At 38.1% G+C, this 17,657-nt stretch overlaps 1 protein-coding gene across 1 annotated transcript; it reads right to left on the bottom strand.

Annotated features, from left to right (window-relative positions):
• Positions 1 to 5,286: 5,286 nt before the first annotated feature.
• LOC144652596 (synaptotagmin-15-like) lies at positions 5,287 to 15,926 on the bottom strand. The gene is made up of 5 exons (XM_078512659.1): positions 15,810 to 15,926; positions 9,853 to 10,037; positions 7,585 to 8,156; positions 6,269 to 6,392; positions 5,287 to 5,777 (listed from the first exon to the last, which is right to left on the bottom strand). The coding sequence occupies exons 2-5, from the start codon at positions 9,926 to 9,928 to the stop codon at positions 5,467 to 5,469; spliced, it is 1,083 nt and encodes a 360-aa protein (XP_078368785.1). The 5' UTR covers positions 9,929 to 10,037; positions 15,810 to 15,926; the 3' UTR covers positions 5,287 to 5,466.
• Between the last annotated feature and the right edge of the window lie 1,731 nt (positions 15,927 to 17,657).

Genomic DNA, 17,657 nt, shown 5'->3' with positions numbered 1-17,657 from the left:
ACTTTTTCTCGGGATTCTATAGCGATCAGAGGTTTAAGACGGTGAATACAGACAAACTGTCAAATCGTCTTAATTAAATGCGACGACTGACTAGTCTGAATTTCAGCCGTTTCTGTGGTCGCTTCATTACTCTCGAAAAAGAACAAATTATTACAGCGGAGAGAAACCACGAGGGATATCTTCTCCTTCCGCGCGCGAATTTCGCGCGTCGTGTTCGCCACGCGCTCGCTGCACGTTCTACTAGGAAACGTGCCAAATGAGTCGTGATTGCCTTTATTATTGACTACAAGAGGCCTTTTCATATTCGGTATGTCATAAACCAATGGCTAACTATCGAAAAAACTAGTTAGTTTTATAATAACCCTTGCAAGCAGGTTTCGTGTAATCCATTTATTTATTTTGTGCTCTGAATCACAATGGGCTCCCGATCCCTTGTGTTAAGTTTTTTAGAACAGACCTTGAAGATTGAAACCAAATAACCTTTTGTCCCACCTTTCGATTCGTTAAGTCTTCTACCTTTAATTTGTATGTATAGTTCCCCTTTTGAGTACGCTATGACCTTTTTATATTAAGCTATCAGACTACAGTTAAAACCTCAAAATTACTAGCGATTTTGCCACGCTAAATCTTAAGCGGAGTGCTTTCAGTACTTAACCTGAAATTTACTGAGGTATAACGACATTTCTAGGCACAAAAATTTTAACTCACCTTATAGAGAGCAGAATAATTGAAATCCAGCAAGAACCACATCGAAACATTACAACAAGGAACAATAATAATGTACCTTGAAAATATAACCCATTTCACACAATTCGACCCTCCTTTGGCCGGTTTCATTGGCTATTGTCCCCTTTTGATCGACACCCTATCAGCCAATAAAAAATTGATCTGGGCAGGCGGTGCCCTTTTAACTGTAATATTCTCACTTGGAAGCAATTAACGAGTCTTTTTATCTATCATTTTGAGTTATCTTTTATGTCAAAATTCATCACGAAATTGAAGCTGCAGTTTTTCTTCTTGAAGTTGTAACCCGTAGCAACCTTTAGGTTTAACATATGACTTTTATGCGAATAATTCGGAATATGCCAGAACTAATAAAACAGTTTATCTGAGCATTATTTTTTAAATCAAGTTTGAACAAATTCCTGCTTCCATTTCTCTGTAAAATGTTGATCCCTATGGGCTCCTGTCTTTTGACATGTTTGTGAATAATTTGTTTAAATATTGATTTTTGTTTTCTGTCTGTTTGTGAAATATTTTAAAAAAATAATTCGGCTTGATGTTACCGCACGATATCTAAACTGCTGCACGCTATCCAAGACTGGATATCAAATTTAAACCTTAGTTCTCAGCAATCAATTACAATGTCCGCTTTTCATTTTTACAATGAATCTGATAGCCTGATCAGATTTGATAACAGGTCCTGAACGATTTCTAAATTCTCCTAAATGGTGTTATAGAAAATATACGAGGAGCAAACAGGAGAGTTCAGATGTCGAGCTTTGTAGTCTTCGTCCCAGTCTTCCACTCGATCAAAGTAAGCCCAGTTCCCAGGACCGCCTTCTCCGCTGACAAGAAGGCAAAGGGGGTCGAGCCGAATTCTCGCCGAATATCGTACTTCCCGACGTGTCCAATCGATGAGAATCGACAACCTCGTTCCCAGGGCTTTTCATATAATCAATCAAAATCAATCGATTAATATCGATTGGTTCCATTAATCGATGAAAATCGATACTCACAATTCAAGTCCTCTTAAATGTTTCGATTTTATCGATTATTATCAGTTTTAATAAATGAACCATTTATGAATTCTTACAACATTTTGTAATTATATAAGCCCCGCGTGAAAGCGGTCCGCTTAGTCGGTTTTGCCGAAGTCCTGCGAGTCATACAGCCCACAAAATGAGCGTGTTAATAATAGAGGCTAATGTAAAGGGCGACCACGAGTGCCCATTTACAGTAAAGACAGGGGAATCTTTTTCCCTCGAGAAAAAATATTGGTGACAGAGGAGAGGCATTTCGAGTTGTTAACTCGCGTCTATTCACAGAGATTAAAGAGGGCTGTCCACGTATCACGGTATCAACTGACCAGACTTTTCGAAGAGAGTTTTGAACACGCTTTTAATCAAGTTTTTCGCAATTTTGACACATTTAGAGGAAAAGCAGCAATTGAACTACAGATCTCTTTTTGTAAAGAGAGTAAGGCTTAATTGCCAATGCGTAGCGCAAATGTATCTGAAATCATTATTAAACGATTGTCTAAATAAAGTTGTATTGTATTGTATTATTAATATTGCCAATGACAATTGATATATTCGATAAAAATTGATAAAAGTCGATGAAAATTGATACTCACAACTCTTTGGGTCTTCAATTTTCATCGATTTCCGATATCAATCGATTTATATCGATTACAATCAATTTTATCGATTATCGTATTTCATCGATAGAACACGACGGGCGCACTTCAAATAGCGGATGAATAAGTAGAAATAGAGTGCAAATCAAAAGAAAGCCTATAAAATTCCAATTCCGTTTTGGCTTCAGTTTTTTTTTCAGGTTGTCTTTTTGCTTATTACCGTACCTAAAATTCGCAAGTAGCCAATCAGAAGCGCGATCTACTGTCCTGATATCCTACGATATCAAGTCACTGACCTGATATGCCACCATATCACGGTCACTTTTAAGTAAAGTAGTGTTACTGTACGATGAATTGAAATGAGGTTTACCAATAAAACAGAACTTCGTAATTTAAATTAAATGGTGTTTAGCGGTCGTAAAAGAGAGAAACTTTCCCGCCGAAACTAAACTTGAGCGCGCTCGTCAATTGTGCGATGTTTGCCGATGAGTACTGAGACATTCAGACTAAAAAATTTTGATTTTGAAAATTTAGAGAATGAAACTCTAAACAAACGAGTGAAAAAAAGGCAGAAGAAGAACTTGGTAAAAGTGATGAAGACCTAGTCAACACAATTTGCAGTACGTACCTTGCAAGCATGGCTTCAACAGAGCGATAAATATCCGGAGTTTTGGCTGAATTTGTGTACGGTAAATACCTAATCGTACCTTTTTGGTACGCTTCGGTACCATATCAGGCTCGTTTGGTCTCGCCATGGGTATTTTGGCTCGACTGCGTCTCGCCAAAATACGAACCATGGCTTGACCAAACTCGCCTGATATGCCGCCGAAGCGTACCAAAAAGGTACGATTAGGTATAAACACTGTAAGCAAAGTGAAACTGCACAAAGTTTTCACTTTTACATACATACATACATACATACACCACACACACTAGCTAGTAGGTGTACGAAAGACGTAATAGGAAAAATAACATAAGGTAGGAAAGAAAAAAAAAAAAAACACCATCTAAAATCAAAAAAAAACACGAAAAAAAAGAACAGTGTAAATCCCCCCCCGCGCAGCTGCGTCAGACAACAACTTTTCACTAGGTAGGAGATAACCGCAGAGTCCTTCTCTAGAGCTGGATGGTGCCTCCTTGAATAAATTTTCACAGTCAATAACATATCTTGAGTGCGACGATTTCTAAGGGATTTGTCCGATACGCCGCAAGAGCCTCGTACGACGAGGTCTTGTCGCTGTACACAATCTCAAGGCCCTCGCATTTGTTCTTTCCAGTTTGCGATGCAACCAAAAATATTGAAAGGCGTTGAGGGAAAAGTTTTGGCAAGCAGTGCAGCAAAGTTTTGCTTCCTGTGTAATATAAGTATTCAGCTCAAAACTGAATCCGCAAAGATCATTTTGTACAAATAAACAACATTACTTTGAAAAGAGATTAAAATTTATTTTTCATTATTTATTTTAAATTCTATAAACACTGTACAAAATAAATAGATTTTTTAGTGTGCGGGCAAATAAGTTATAAAACTACCTGAGCAAATGACTTACAATACTGAATAGGCTTTTGCTTAAACAGCAAAAGAAAACTATTACTGAAAACTGTGATTACGGCGTAATTTCTCCTTTCACTTCCATACAAAATAATACACGCAGATAATAAAAATAAAGCTACCGATAACCAATGAGCGGTTTTCATTTAAGCGTCGTAAAACCAAAACCACAGTCATCACTCTGGCCAATCACAAAGGACACAGACAATCCAGTGAACCAATGAAAACTCAAAGCAAATACATGTAACCGGCACGAAGTGAGGGAAAACGTGTGTCTGGGAGATTTTACATCTGATTGCTTGAGAAAGTGCCGCGCGTTTGTAAACTAATCACTAAACGTTGAAATGCAAAACCAAAGCAACCACAAATTACTTCGGAAACTCAAGTGAAAATCGCTCCATATCATACTGATCTCCTAACTTGTACCATACGACATGTAAGACGTAAATCTTAGGCTTAGTCCACACAATTCCCTTCTGTTATGAAATTTATCTTCTATATAGTAACTTACATTCTAACCATTCTGGGATAATATGTGGGCGTATTTTTTTCTTGATATATATAAGATAGGGGTCTACGCCAATTTGAACAGGCAAGTGCCAAAATATTGGAATCTAAATTTTCTATAAATAAGAAATTCTCAGCAAAAAATAAAAAAGTTTCAAAATTGTTCTCGTTCTATGCGCTAAGTTTAGCTTCAAGTCCTTATTGCATGCACAAAGAAACAATCTTCTAAGTCGTTTTTTTTTTATGGATTGAATTTTTTATGAAAAAGTTATGCATGGAAAAATGCAACTTAAATATTTCTTTATAATACAAATACACATTTAAAAGCAAAGAGAAATTAAAAAGAAGAAGCTCTGTTTGAAGGAAGCCAGAACGACATTTATGGCAGTAAATTACAATCCCGCTCAATAAGTTTATTCTTCTCGGAGGGGAGGGGGTTTGCTCTCATATGAAAAGGGACGAGGATGCTCGTCGTCTCGCTTTGGGGTGCATTTTGGTCTCACTTATGGTGTTCAGGAGTGAAGGCTTATATTTTAAGCCGTTGAGGTTCCGTTTGGGGTTGCACACGTAAAGAAATAAAAAAACGACATTATACTGTGTTGGCCGTTTTAACGTTTTAGAGGTCAGAAAAAGCTTGATCCGCGCCCAGGTTGGTCTCCTTTAAGGGTTCAGTCCACATTTTCCAACAAGCATCTTCGACTCTTTCATGTTAAATTCCCCCCCCCCCCCCCCCTGGGAAGCTTAGTATATAAGACAGTACTTTCGTGAAGAAAACCTTTATCACACAAAAGTGCCTTAAGGCTTACTGAACCGTAGTCTCGGTTTTACTGAAAATGGAAATCAAGTTACTTTGAGATGTGCCCCTTTGATAAAAGGACGTAATGGTGAAAACCTATTTCAAATATTTTTATGAACCCAGCAATAAGCATGCGTTGCTAACAGATAACCAACTCAGTAAAACATATTGGCCAAAAACACGCACGCTCTAATTAATAAAAGCTATTTACAAAATCTCGATTGAGTAGAATTTTCCCTAAATAAAAATGTAATGCTATAAATACAATTCATGCCATTGTTCAACCTTTAAAAGTGGTGACATAATCATTCGTCCCCAGTGACTTCTCTCACTGTCGGACCCATAGATGACAGGCCCCAGGATAGCGCGGCCAACTGTCTTGCTGCTCCTCATCTTCCCGCGACCCACAAGAGTCAATACCAGGCTCGTGTGGCTAAGACGTTGGACAGGGACCTGGAACGAGAGCGTACTTCTGAAGATTGGATGCCTCTCTCCGTCTGTAGCAGGAGTACGCTTTGTTTTAACTTTGTGTCCTGAGAAGATTTCTGTGACTTTAACATAGTATTCTGCAAGACAACCAAGACGGTTATCAATACTAGGCTTTCTTTCAAGACGCTGCTTCCTACCACGAGAGAAACATCATTTGGACGGAGCTACAACTCAGTTTCCTCTTACGTATGCTATCACTGACGGGCATGTTCCCTTAGTTGGGTGTTCCCTGACAGGGGTATTTCCTTACGGAGATTTACCCATCAAGGGGGTGGATCCTTACGATGATGTTCCCATAGCTATAGGAGCGGGTTTCCCCTTACAGGGGAGTTCTTCTCATAAGGTGTTTCCTTACGGTGATGCTCCCCTAGATGTTCTCTTACGGGGATATTCCCTTACAGGGTTGCTCCCTTACGATAGCATTCCCTTACAGAGATACGGGTACGTTATACTAAGTTGGTGTTGCTGTAAGTGGCTGTCTCCTTTGGACCATTTTCTCTAACAAGAATGGTTTTTCTTCTAGAGAAGTCCCATAACCATAAGTTGGGCTGTAAACAAAGCAACTCACCTCTGTTTGAATGAGCATCAAAGTGTATAAGGTTTTTAGCTTTCGTGATTCCCACCGTGATCGTGTTGAATCCTGGGTTATAGTTTAATGACAAGAGAATTTCGCCCCGGGTGTGGCCATAAGGCTGGAAAAGAAAAAAATACATATAAGAAACTTTATTACACCCGCAGGAGAAAAAAGAGAAAATAATGATAATAACGAGACGATCTAAGATCACAATGACAAAACTGTGGAAATGTATTTGGAATAGTACTAGTACTAAAGCTACAAGGAGGCTCAAAAAGCTTTGGAATTATGAGTTGAAATCAACTTAGCTGAACACCAAAGTTAAAACAAATATAACGAGTATTAGAAATTGTGTATAAAACATATAACATGATTCTCGTTCCCTACTTACTTGTAGTTTTTAGTTAGTGTAGTGGTCATTTGTGATTAAGAAAAGTAGCATTTTAGAGCTGTTTTCAATTGAGTTATGTAAAACCAAAACCAAAGCAATCACTCTGGCCAATCGCAAAGGACACGGACAATCCAGTGAACCAATCAATGCTCGAAGCAAATACATATAGTGGTTTGTAGCCAGCACGAAGCGCGGGAAAATATGCGCGAGCGAGAACGATTGGTTTGGGTTTTTACTTCTGATTGGCTGTGAAAGTTGCGCGAACTTTTCAAACCAATCACTAAGCTTTGTAGTGCAAAACCAAAGCAAACGCGTATTACTTTCGACACTTAAGTGACAACTGCTCTATAATGCGTCGTGGGACTTAAAACTCTACTTTGGCGCGTATTCTTGACTTTTCATCCGTGATGTCAAGTTAAAAATGCTAATACGGGGATTTTTCAACTCATTTGATGAGGTGAAAACGCACCTAAAACAATAATATTCGCATTCCGGTTACCGTCTCGGGCTGTGGCTCAAAACCCCCGGTGCTTAAAATTTATTTTATCTCGGAGCTGACGGGGCTGACTAGGCCCTTAGCAAACATATGCTAATATGCCAAGAAAAAAAATTAATGCAAAATGTGTGTACCTGTATATACAAGACGAAAAATTTATTAATCGAAAAGTATTAAATTCGTAAAAAGAAACTATCTAGCTGCGCACAGCATTGCGAAAGGCCTGAAGTGTTGCAATTTTTCTTATTCCGTCTGGCAGTTGTTTCCAGGCGTTCGCCGCCCAGTATCGTACGGACTTCAGTCCATACTTGGTCGTATTGACCTTACCAGTAGGTAAGACAATCTTTTTAATACCTCTAAAATTCTCTAGTATTTTTCACGTGACACGCACGCACCAATCATACTACAGTATTGTCACCTCACCTGTGAATTCAGTTTTAAGTTTCTTTCTATTATCATGGCGCCATCTAGCTCCTGTCCCTTGAGCGAGTACAGCACGTGACCTATGGGCGTAAGTCTATGCCGCCTTTTATGGTCATAAACAGTGAACCGTAAGGTTTTCTCGTTCAGCTCCGCAGACGTGAGTTTAAACGAGAAATGTTCGTCGAATTGCGGATCCTGAATGCCAAATTGAGTGTAGCTTTCAACAACTGGTTTTTCCTCAGGTAGCAAACACACTTCAACCATTGGATCACACTTTATTACACCGCCATGCGAAGCTACACCTGGCTCGGTTACCAAGTGCCTGACCGGGAGCCTCCGCGCACCGATCAAATGAACATTCAATTGTTCTTCGTAGGTCTCGTAACGGAGTTCAAACAATAACGACCCAAGAGGGGGAGGCTCGGGTGCTGGCACTGCCATGTGTTCATTCAGGTCAGGATGAGAATAAATGGCGGTGTCGATTTCCTGAATGGTGATTTTGTTGTTGGAAAGGTTTGAATCTCGCCGTTCATCCGGGTCATAACGTTTGGGGATTTCAAACTCGCATGGACCTAAAAAAAATTAAGAAAAAAGAAGTAAAGCAAATATTTAAAGAGGTGATCATTAACTTCCGGAAGAAATTATTAATAGACCAACCCGGTTCAAAAATAGCCATCCGGAGATTTGCTTGCGTCATAACGTGGGTGCTGGCGTGCGTGGGGGCATATGTACGTGTGATATGATAATTATTTCATGGCATGAGTGCAAGATATCCGACCCTTTCGAGTGAGATAAAACTGAAAAAAGTTAAAGAGGAGATTTCAATGGAAAGCCTATTATACTTTGAAAATAAAAGTGTTTTTCTTCAACTGATAGATTAATATCACAAATGGAAAATAGAACTCGATCAAGTTTGTTTTATGCAAACAATTTTGAAAACTTAATTTTTAGTAAACTGTATTTCCTTAAAGTAATAAACTGAACTCCCCTTTTAGAACCTTTAAACTTAAAGCTTTTGCAAAAACAGAAAAGACAGAATGCTGTAATACAAGATCAATAGATAACATTCAACACGAATTTCAAATTTCACGGAGAGATGTTATTATATAATTTTCGTAAAATAAACAATCATATTTGCATTTTAAAATTACTTTTTTCGCAAAACCAAACATGAATTTGGTGAAAGGTCAAGGACAAAATGCATTATTATTTTTGTCCATGACATATTAAAAGCGAATTCATGCAGAATTACATCAAAAAGACTATTTATGATTTGTGGGAGAACAATATGTTAGCCAGTGCAATTTTCAAAATTCGGTTTTAGCACGATTTTGAGAATCTGGCGCGGGAAAAATGCGTGGGGAGGAACAAAAACGAAATCTTCCGACATGATCGTTAATAAAGGATAATTTCGTGAGATTTCCTTTTTTCGCAGTTTCAGCTGTAGTTATTCATTTTGATCGTATTCAGATTGCCACGGTTTTTTGTTACTCGCAGCTGAAATTAACTGACACCGCGACTTATGTTTCATCGGACAAGCTCAGAACATTTCAAACGAAGACGATAGCGAGAAATCAGGCAAGATTGTTGGGCTTTTGACATGTCCCTATAATCTTACAGTCTGAAAAGATCTTGCTTTAGTCGAGAAACGCGAGTGCACGTTATAAACAAATCCATGCTTGCTCTACGTCTATTCGGATCTAAAAAAAACTATCTTAGTGTCAAACTGAACAATTTTGAAGCATGTTATGTGAAACGAGCATGGCTGTCCCCTCCTCGTTCATTAGAATGTGGTGAAAAATCGGATGGAAAGTCCTCTTTCCAATACGTAGGCAAAATAATATCAGTAAAACCGTAGAAGTTTGGCAGTGTGCAGTTACACATGTAAAGGTTTTCCATATTCACTGCACCATTCATACCCGATCGAAGTACATTTAAAATAAAAATGTTCCGGGCTGGTTGGATACATGCTACAAGACATTGAAAATGTGAATAAAAAAACGTTGGACATGAATTAACTTTTTTGTTCATTTGGCTGTGGAAAATGATGAATGACATGACTTTAAACTACCGTGACACATTTGTATTTAAATTTTAAGCTTTTCTTAAAGATCAAATCTGTGTGTAGTTTAGAATGCATATACCGTGAGTTGCAAATTGCAGCGTTTTCGCTCTGGGTTTATATACAGTTTTAAACTTTTCTTGAAAACACAATGATAAAGATCATTTTTGAAAATAAAAAAAATATGTATAAAATATAGTAATTACCTTTCGCAGGAATCGTCGTTGTTGTCTTGTTTTTCGCTGTAATGGGAACGCGTATATGGGTGATATCATTTCCCATAACGTTGCAGCGCGCACTTGAAACAAATTCGTGGTCCTTCTCTGATGTCTTTGCTGTTGTAAATTTTCCTTGTTCTGAGCAGCGTGTTGTATGTCGCTCACCTTTAAACCTGCGTCAAAACAGAACGTGATGTTAAATAAAATCACCGTCATGCATATTAAATCAAACTGCGTATAACATTTCTCACACCAATTTAATGTATCGCAGCAACACCTCACTGATTTGAATTTCAATTTTTTCACTTCGACGTGCTGAATTCAAACTTGTAGCTTTTAAGCAAAGAGTTTCGCTATTGATAACGCCCACAACTGTTTAATAGCGGTTTAACTCTAACGCTCGCGTAATCATGGTTCTATTTTGAGAGTTCCTTCATGTAATGGACTAATGAAGAACATTACCACGAGTTTAAAGTAAATATTGCCTTTATGTTTACACTGGGGTGTGTTGTGCGTTATTTCATTCGCTCAGCTTTGTAAACAAATGTCGAAACTCTCTCTTTTCCGGGTATTTCCAGAAGACAAGAGCAAACGGAACATGTATTCTGCAATTTTCAACAATTTCTGGAAACGTACGAATTGAATCTACAGATATTATAAAAAAAAAGCCACTATAAACAAATTACTTTAGAATTGAAACCTGTATATATCTATACATCACAGTCTTTGGCCTCAGGTCTCTTTAAAATCATCCGATACATTTTATTTTAAAAGAGTAGAGCTTTATCCTCTCTTTAGAGCTTTATCCTCTCAAAGGTGTTTATTTTTAAATTAGCAAACATTTCACAAATATAAAAACCGTCCTTTTTACAAATTGGTTATTTGCAATAAAAATGTCATGTTCGGTTAAAACAAATTCAAGTTGTTGTTTAATTTTCTAAGAATTTTTTACACAAGAGCTTTGAATGAACGGAAATAAACCAATTTCTGAATTTTCTAAGAGTTTGTTGCCCTCGATAAAAAGTACTTAAAATATCGCTTCAGGTTACGTAATTTACACGACAAGAGAAATAAATATGGAAAATTATCTTTGTGCGCGCGTGATATGAATACATGCCACTGTAGTAATTCTAAGGTTTCACCGTATTTATTCAGATAATACTGAATAACACTGTCGCTGCCAGGATTCAAGGTTAAAGATGTTTAAAGGTATATAAAGAGCGAATTACTTTTAGAATCAAGGAGGAAGATGAAATTTGCATTGCTTATGAAAATGTGACGCCTGAATCGATAAACCCGTCACGTGATAGCATTAAAAGCCGTTCAAAAGCACGTTCTAAAATTTTGTTGGCTTTTCCATTTGCCTGAGGTGGTTTTAAATTTTATATTAAAGGGACTTTTGCTCTAAACTGTTCTGAAATTAGTGGTAGACAACTTAACCCATAAAAAAACATTATAACCTTAATTTGCGGATAGAAATCAAGCTACGGCTATAAATATCGATATTAAGAAGACGTGCGGAAACAATTTGAAAACATGTGCCTCACTTTTTCAAATTGCAATCCGTTTACATCCGAGCCATCAGCAGCCAAAGATGTTCGTTAACAGTTCAGTTCAGTGCTTTTATACAGCAATTTCTAATAAAAATGGACTATTATAGTTTTAGGTTTCCTGCGACACAAATACAAATGTTGGCTGTTCAAAAATCTGGTAAAATCCCTTTAACAAGAGCTTAGAATGAACGGAAATGAACAAACTTCTGGATTTTCCAAGAGTTTGCCCCCTCGTTAAAAAATTCTTTTCCGTCGCGGCGCACGCGTACCATGAACATATTTGGTGATCGAAGAAAGTGATGATCGTCCTGAATTTAATTGGAAATTCACTGCGACGATCATTTATCACTTTCATATACATCCGCAGTTCATATATGAATCATTTCATATACATTACATCATTTCACTCCTCTCACGGGAAAATATGAACTCACAATTGACCTCGCTCCCAATGTGTGGCTTCAATAGCTCAGTTGGTAGAGCATCGCACCGGTATCGCGGAGGTCACGGGTTGGCAATATTTCGAAACATGAAGTTTATCAAAAGCTTAGAATGAACAGAAAAAAACCAACTTCTGGATTTTCTAAGAGATTGCCCCCCTCGATAAAAAATACCGTAAAATTCCGGTTATAAGCCTCCCCGCTTAGAAGCCCCCCCGGCTATAGCCCCATCAACTTGGAAACGAAAAAATACATCCGGTTATAAGCCCCCCCGGATATAAGCCCTCCTCTACCGGATGACAGTACTGAACAGGGCTAAATGTTGCTTTTTTGTGCGCTTTAACTTTAAAGCGTATTTCGATCAACACTCCTGAGGCTCTTTTCGAAACGTTTATTCCTTCCGCTTATAAGCCCTCCCGAATATAAGCCCCTCCACTTATAAGCCCACCCAAAAACCCTTACGAAGTTGTATAAGCCCAGGGCTTATAACCGGAATTCTACGGTATTTTAAATATCGTTTCAGGTTGCGTAACTTTACTCGATCGGAGAAATAATTATGGAAAAATATTTATGTGCGTGATACGAATTAATTTCGCTGTAGTAGTTCAGATAATAATAACATGCATGGTAGCCGCCAGGGTTCAAAGTTAAAAGCATATAAATAGCGAATTACTTTTAAAGCAAAGAGGAAGTTGAATATGCTGTTGCTAATGAAAATTTGACGCCTGAATCGATAAACCCACGTAATAGCATAAAAGCCATTTAAAAGCACGTTCTAAAGTTTTGTTCAATTTTTTTGTTCAGCTGACTGCCAGCAGGCGAGATTGGGAGAACTAATCAAAAGTTTGCTTTTTAATAGTCGGTTAAAATAGAACATCTAGTACTTGAATGTCAACACGTAGCCCAACTAGTAGCCCGAGGGAGGGTGGGGAGGGTACTTCTTTTGCAGGTGGAAGAGTATAAAAGGGTAGGGATTTCAAGAGTTGCAGTATATTTCAGAAATTTCGAACAGACACAGCTTGGCTGACTCATCTAGAACTTTTTGTTTATAGTAGCCATTTGACGAGTTTGGAGCGAGACCGCATCCCACAACCCTGTACGATGCTTGGGATCCTCTCGGCGGACTCGTAAGGGACTGAATACCAGCCTCATTCTCATGCACGGTCCTCGCCCCAAGATCAGAGATCCCATTCTTTCTATCAAAAGCGATGTTTTGCAGTTCAAAGTGACTGTTTTACCGCTCGTTCATTAGTTTTCTATCCAACATTCTTACAATACGTAGTGCTGTAAATGTTGTAATGGCCGCGAACTTTTCCAAGGCAGCTAGCGCCACATCTCTATTCAGCAAAAGACGAATACTGACAATCAAAAGACGTTATTTTCAATTACTGTAAAAAGATGAGATTCGCTGTGGTGTCCAAATTTTAAATAAGCGCCGCCCTCAAATAAGCGCCGCACTTGAGGCGCTTATTTAAATGAATTCGTCATTTGAGCGAGCATTTTTAACCCAGCGCGCGCGTCCCAAGCAAGTGACGCCACACTCCTCGCTTCTGATTGGTTCGTTCTGAGCATGCGCATGCAAGTTATCCTGGACTCTCTCTTTGCAGGGCGCGCGGAAGAGAGAGTTCAGGGACTGGCCTAAATTCGTCCTGGCTTTTACGTATGTCAAAATTTCGCTGCCGACCCAGAAATGAGACTCATCTTATTTTAAATGTGTCTTGAACGAAAAAAAAAACTAATAAAGAAATAATTTGCGTCATATGAAAAAACAACTTGAAACAGTCGTTTAAATGCTCTTAAAACACCTTCTGAACGAGCCGTAGTCAACACTTCATAACGAACGAACGGTATCGAGTTGCTCTCTTTAGAAATTCTTTGCTACAGGTTGATTTTTCCGAATGCAAAATTAGTTGTTCCTTGGAACAAAATTAAATTCTTGTTACCTAAAGTCGAAAGGGACAATTAATTCAAAGCTATGAATTGAAAATTAGTGAATTTTTCGTCTCGAAACTCAAATTATTCTTTTTTCAAAGCCGGCTAGCACGCTACATGGTGAAATGACTCTAACTTCAACAGAAACAACATAAACGCCCATAAAGCAACAATGCAGTGCCAGCGAACAAAGTAAGTTTGTTAAAGCTTCATACCTTTCCTGAGAGGAACTCTTGAATTTTGAAATTGGATTTTAGAATCTGTTTTGGGTCTATGTAGAGGGATATTACAACAAAATTGAACTGAAATAAAACGTGCCTTGGTAATAAATTTTTGTCATGACGTCAAGTCTGTGACGTCATCGAATGATCATGCCGACCAGAATGATCATGCCGACCAGAGTTGTTTTTGCTTAAATAAATAAAAAAAATCGATTTTTTTTAACCGAAAATCTCGGAAATTTGGGTTGGAAAGCAAATAGAATAGTTACTTTTACGGAAAATCAATTGTTGAGTACGTTTTAAAGTAGTCCTTTCATTCGGGTTGGTTCGAATTGTCGGAAAATTCTGTACTATTTGTTCATTTTTCCCGTTGCCAGTTCCTCATGAAAGGAAAACAATAACTGGAAACTGAATTATAAATGCCCGCTTTATCATTTTCGGTTGGTTTGTTGATTTTGGAAAAACACTTACCGTTTCTACCGTTATTCAACGGTCGTTCTATCCGGTCTATTCCGGCAAATGGTAAACACTCCTGCACATTTTGTGAAGTGGACGGTTAAAGAAAGATGTGCAGTTGATGGTAGACAACATAACTCGATGGAATTAAAAAAAAGTTCTTAATCCTCATGCCACATCCAATATGTGTGAGGCAGTTTTTGGTTGATTCTTAAAACAGCTAACAGAATTAGGGTTCGCTTTTCTTGCTAAAAACAAATAAACAAACAAAATGGTAGAGAAAGCAAAATTAGAACATCATAATTTGCGGTTTGAAATAGGTAAAGGTGCTTCGATTTTGAAATGAACTGGAGTTGCCAAGGAGTAAAATACCCAAACAGTCTATGCTTTTAATTTGATGCATCTAGACTTATGTCACTCGACGCAACTTGTTCAAATACTCTGAACACGGAAGGATAAAATTGAGGCGGAATATAAATCATGCAAAGTAACCGCATAATTTTGCTTTGTTGTTTTTGCCAATTTGATTCTGTCTCGACTGTCATTCGACAGCCTGATAACATCTAGGGTATCTATTTCGTCCGACCTTCGCTTTTCTGATGCGTGATTTAATTTGAATCGAAGCGAAAGCAACTCTCAATTCAAGTTTTGAGTTACGTGGTTCGAAAATATGCTGGCATGCTTCGATCGACTGTGGTAGAATTTTGGGAGCCTTATACACAGGGTTCCCATAAATAACCAGATCTCTTTTTCGTAAATAAAAATTGTGTGTAAAATGAATAGTTTGGCTCTTTAGAAAAACGAGGACAACTTAAGTTAATCTCCAAATCAACCTTCTGCTAAAAACAAAGAGAGCTTCGCTCTTTCAACCGTTTTCGAGCAAACTCCAATTGACTTAAAAGTATTTTTCTAGTTTCTGCAGAATTTTAGCATGCAACAATGAAGTGTTTTATCATTTATTAGGTCTTTATTCTTGAAAATACGCGAGACCATATCGGTAGATCTTTCTAATTTTTCAATTTAAAAATTTCGACTTTCGACGTTTTTTCCGTAAAGAAATTATTATGTTTAAGCCTAACGTGGGGTTAATTTCTCAAATCTTAACTCGAAATAAGGACTTTTTCGCCGAGTTTTTCAAGGAGACTTGAAAAATTGATGTTATTTTTTAGCTCAGTTCCTTGATGGTGTGATAGTTTCACTGGTGTGATATGATCTTAATTCGGCATGTGGCCGGTAGAGAAATATTAAACTCCATTTAAACTATGGCTAGACGAAACAATTCTCAATAAAGGCAAAGCTATAGTGCAAATTTTCTAACAGTAAAATTCCTTTTTGAGGCTTACCTTGGAATATCCTGGCAGAAGGTGTTGGAGCGTATATATTCCCTACAGCGATTTAATTTCAGTAAAATATCCGTATTGACTTATTCATTCACAAAATAAAGCCAATATTCACCGGTCGTGGTTTACACAAGTTATCTTTGAATTGAGCTGATGACGAAACAATGCTTTCTGATTGGCTGTTACCAAGGTAATCGAAAAGGTGACTGCGTTGGGTTCATTTCGTTATTCGTTTTATGTAAATTTCCCCTCGAATGCGAATTTCAAAATCAAAATGACAGAAAATTAACTGCAAAATGAAAAGGCCTGAACTATAATTTGTATAGTTAAGAATTTTATGGACTCTCTTTCTCTAAACAATAAAAGCTTAATTAATTTTTATGGTGAAAATATATGTGGCACTAAACGTAAACACGAGTAAACTGGTTTTTTTCTCCCAAGATCTTATGAACTTTTACTCCGTACGTCGATTTTCTGAACTCATTTAGTGAATAAAAATCTCAAAAGGTATTTTTCTGGTGTTGCGCGCCATTGAGAGAGACGATTTTTTTCGGATGGAACTCTTCACATACGATTGATTGTGGAGATACACCTGTGAAAACATAGGAACACAATGGTACTCTTTTAGCATCACGCATGATCTACCACCAAAAGTTTTTGGGACACACACTTTCCATTAGCTACATTTATTGACGATTACTAGCCAAAAACGTTTTTAAAATAAAATAAAATAAAATTATTTCATAAAAATCAGTACAGCATATTTTTTTCATCATACCATCTTCTCGTATCATTTTACAAAATGCACGTCACCTCGTCCCACGCCATTAGCTCCTCGCACGTAAGTAACAGGTTACAAATTAATATCTGTTTGCATTTTAGAGAACACCCCCTTATACTCCCTCAACCGACGTAACTACCTATTAATTTTTAGTGAAAATTTTCATCGATTCGGATAAAACCGCACGTCGATGGAATACAGTGAAATACTGATCAAATAATATTTCGTTAATTATGATAATAAGGGGGACTTGAGCTGAGTCTCCACAGGTTTCATCACTGTCCACATTCTACGCTAGTAAATCGAATAACAGGCTATATCACGCAATCATGAAATCCCAAAAAAAGATGCTAAGATTTTTTTAGAGTATTTGAAATCCTCTTGATTGTATCTCAATTTTGTTATAGATTTTTCTTCTAAACTTGATCATTCGCTCGTTCACTCACTGTTCCAGGTGTTCGGTTAGTTGTGGAGCAGCACGAAGAAGAAAAAGTGAAAGGAGGTATGAGTTAGTAGTCAGAGAGACGCGATGACTTCTCGTCTCAGGTACCTGGCTATTTTTGCTACTGGTTTTTTGCTCTAATCCTTTTTTACGTGTAGCCTGCAAAAAGGCTCTCTAGTCGAGGATGGGGCACTTAGAGAGTAGGAATTGAGAAAAAGGAGCGAGAGGGGTAGGGAGGAAGTTCTTCCCCTCCCCCACCCGCCACTTCACTTGCAGCAAGTTCCTTGATACCGGCCCAGGGCCAGTTCCTTCTCGGCCCTTCCAGCCGGATCCCGTTTTTGGCTTTTTTACGCGCTGATCCCCAACTAACAACTCGTTTGTTCGTTTGCCCATTCGTAACCCGTTTTAATCTCCCGCATTCACCGCCATCCTGGTTCAGTTTTATATCATTATTTTGAGTTTTCCTTCAATTTTGGGAGGCGCGGTGGCCTAATGGTTAGTGCGCCGGACTCCGGATCGAGCGGTCCGAGTTTGAGCCCCTGCCGGGGTCACTTGTGTTGTGTTCTTGGGCAAGACACTCATTACTCTCAGCCTCTCTCCACCAGGTATAGGTACCATCCCTAATGGA

The sequence above is a fragment of the Oculina patagonica genome, chromosome 4, assembly GCF_052425735.1.
Source record: "Oculina patagonica isolate OP01 chromosome 4, crgOcupat, whole genome shotgun sequence".
Taxonomy (NCBI): Eukaryota; Metazoa; Cnidaria; class Anthozoa; order Scleractinia; family Oculinidae; genus Oculina; species Oculina patagonica.
The sequence above is the reverse complement of the archived record's forward strand: the minus strand, read 5'-3'. Positions and strand labels throughout refer to the sequence as shown.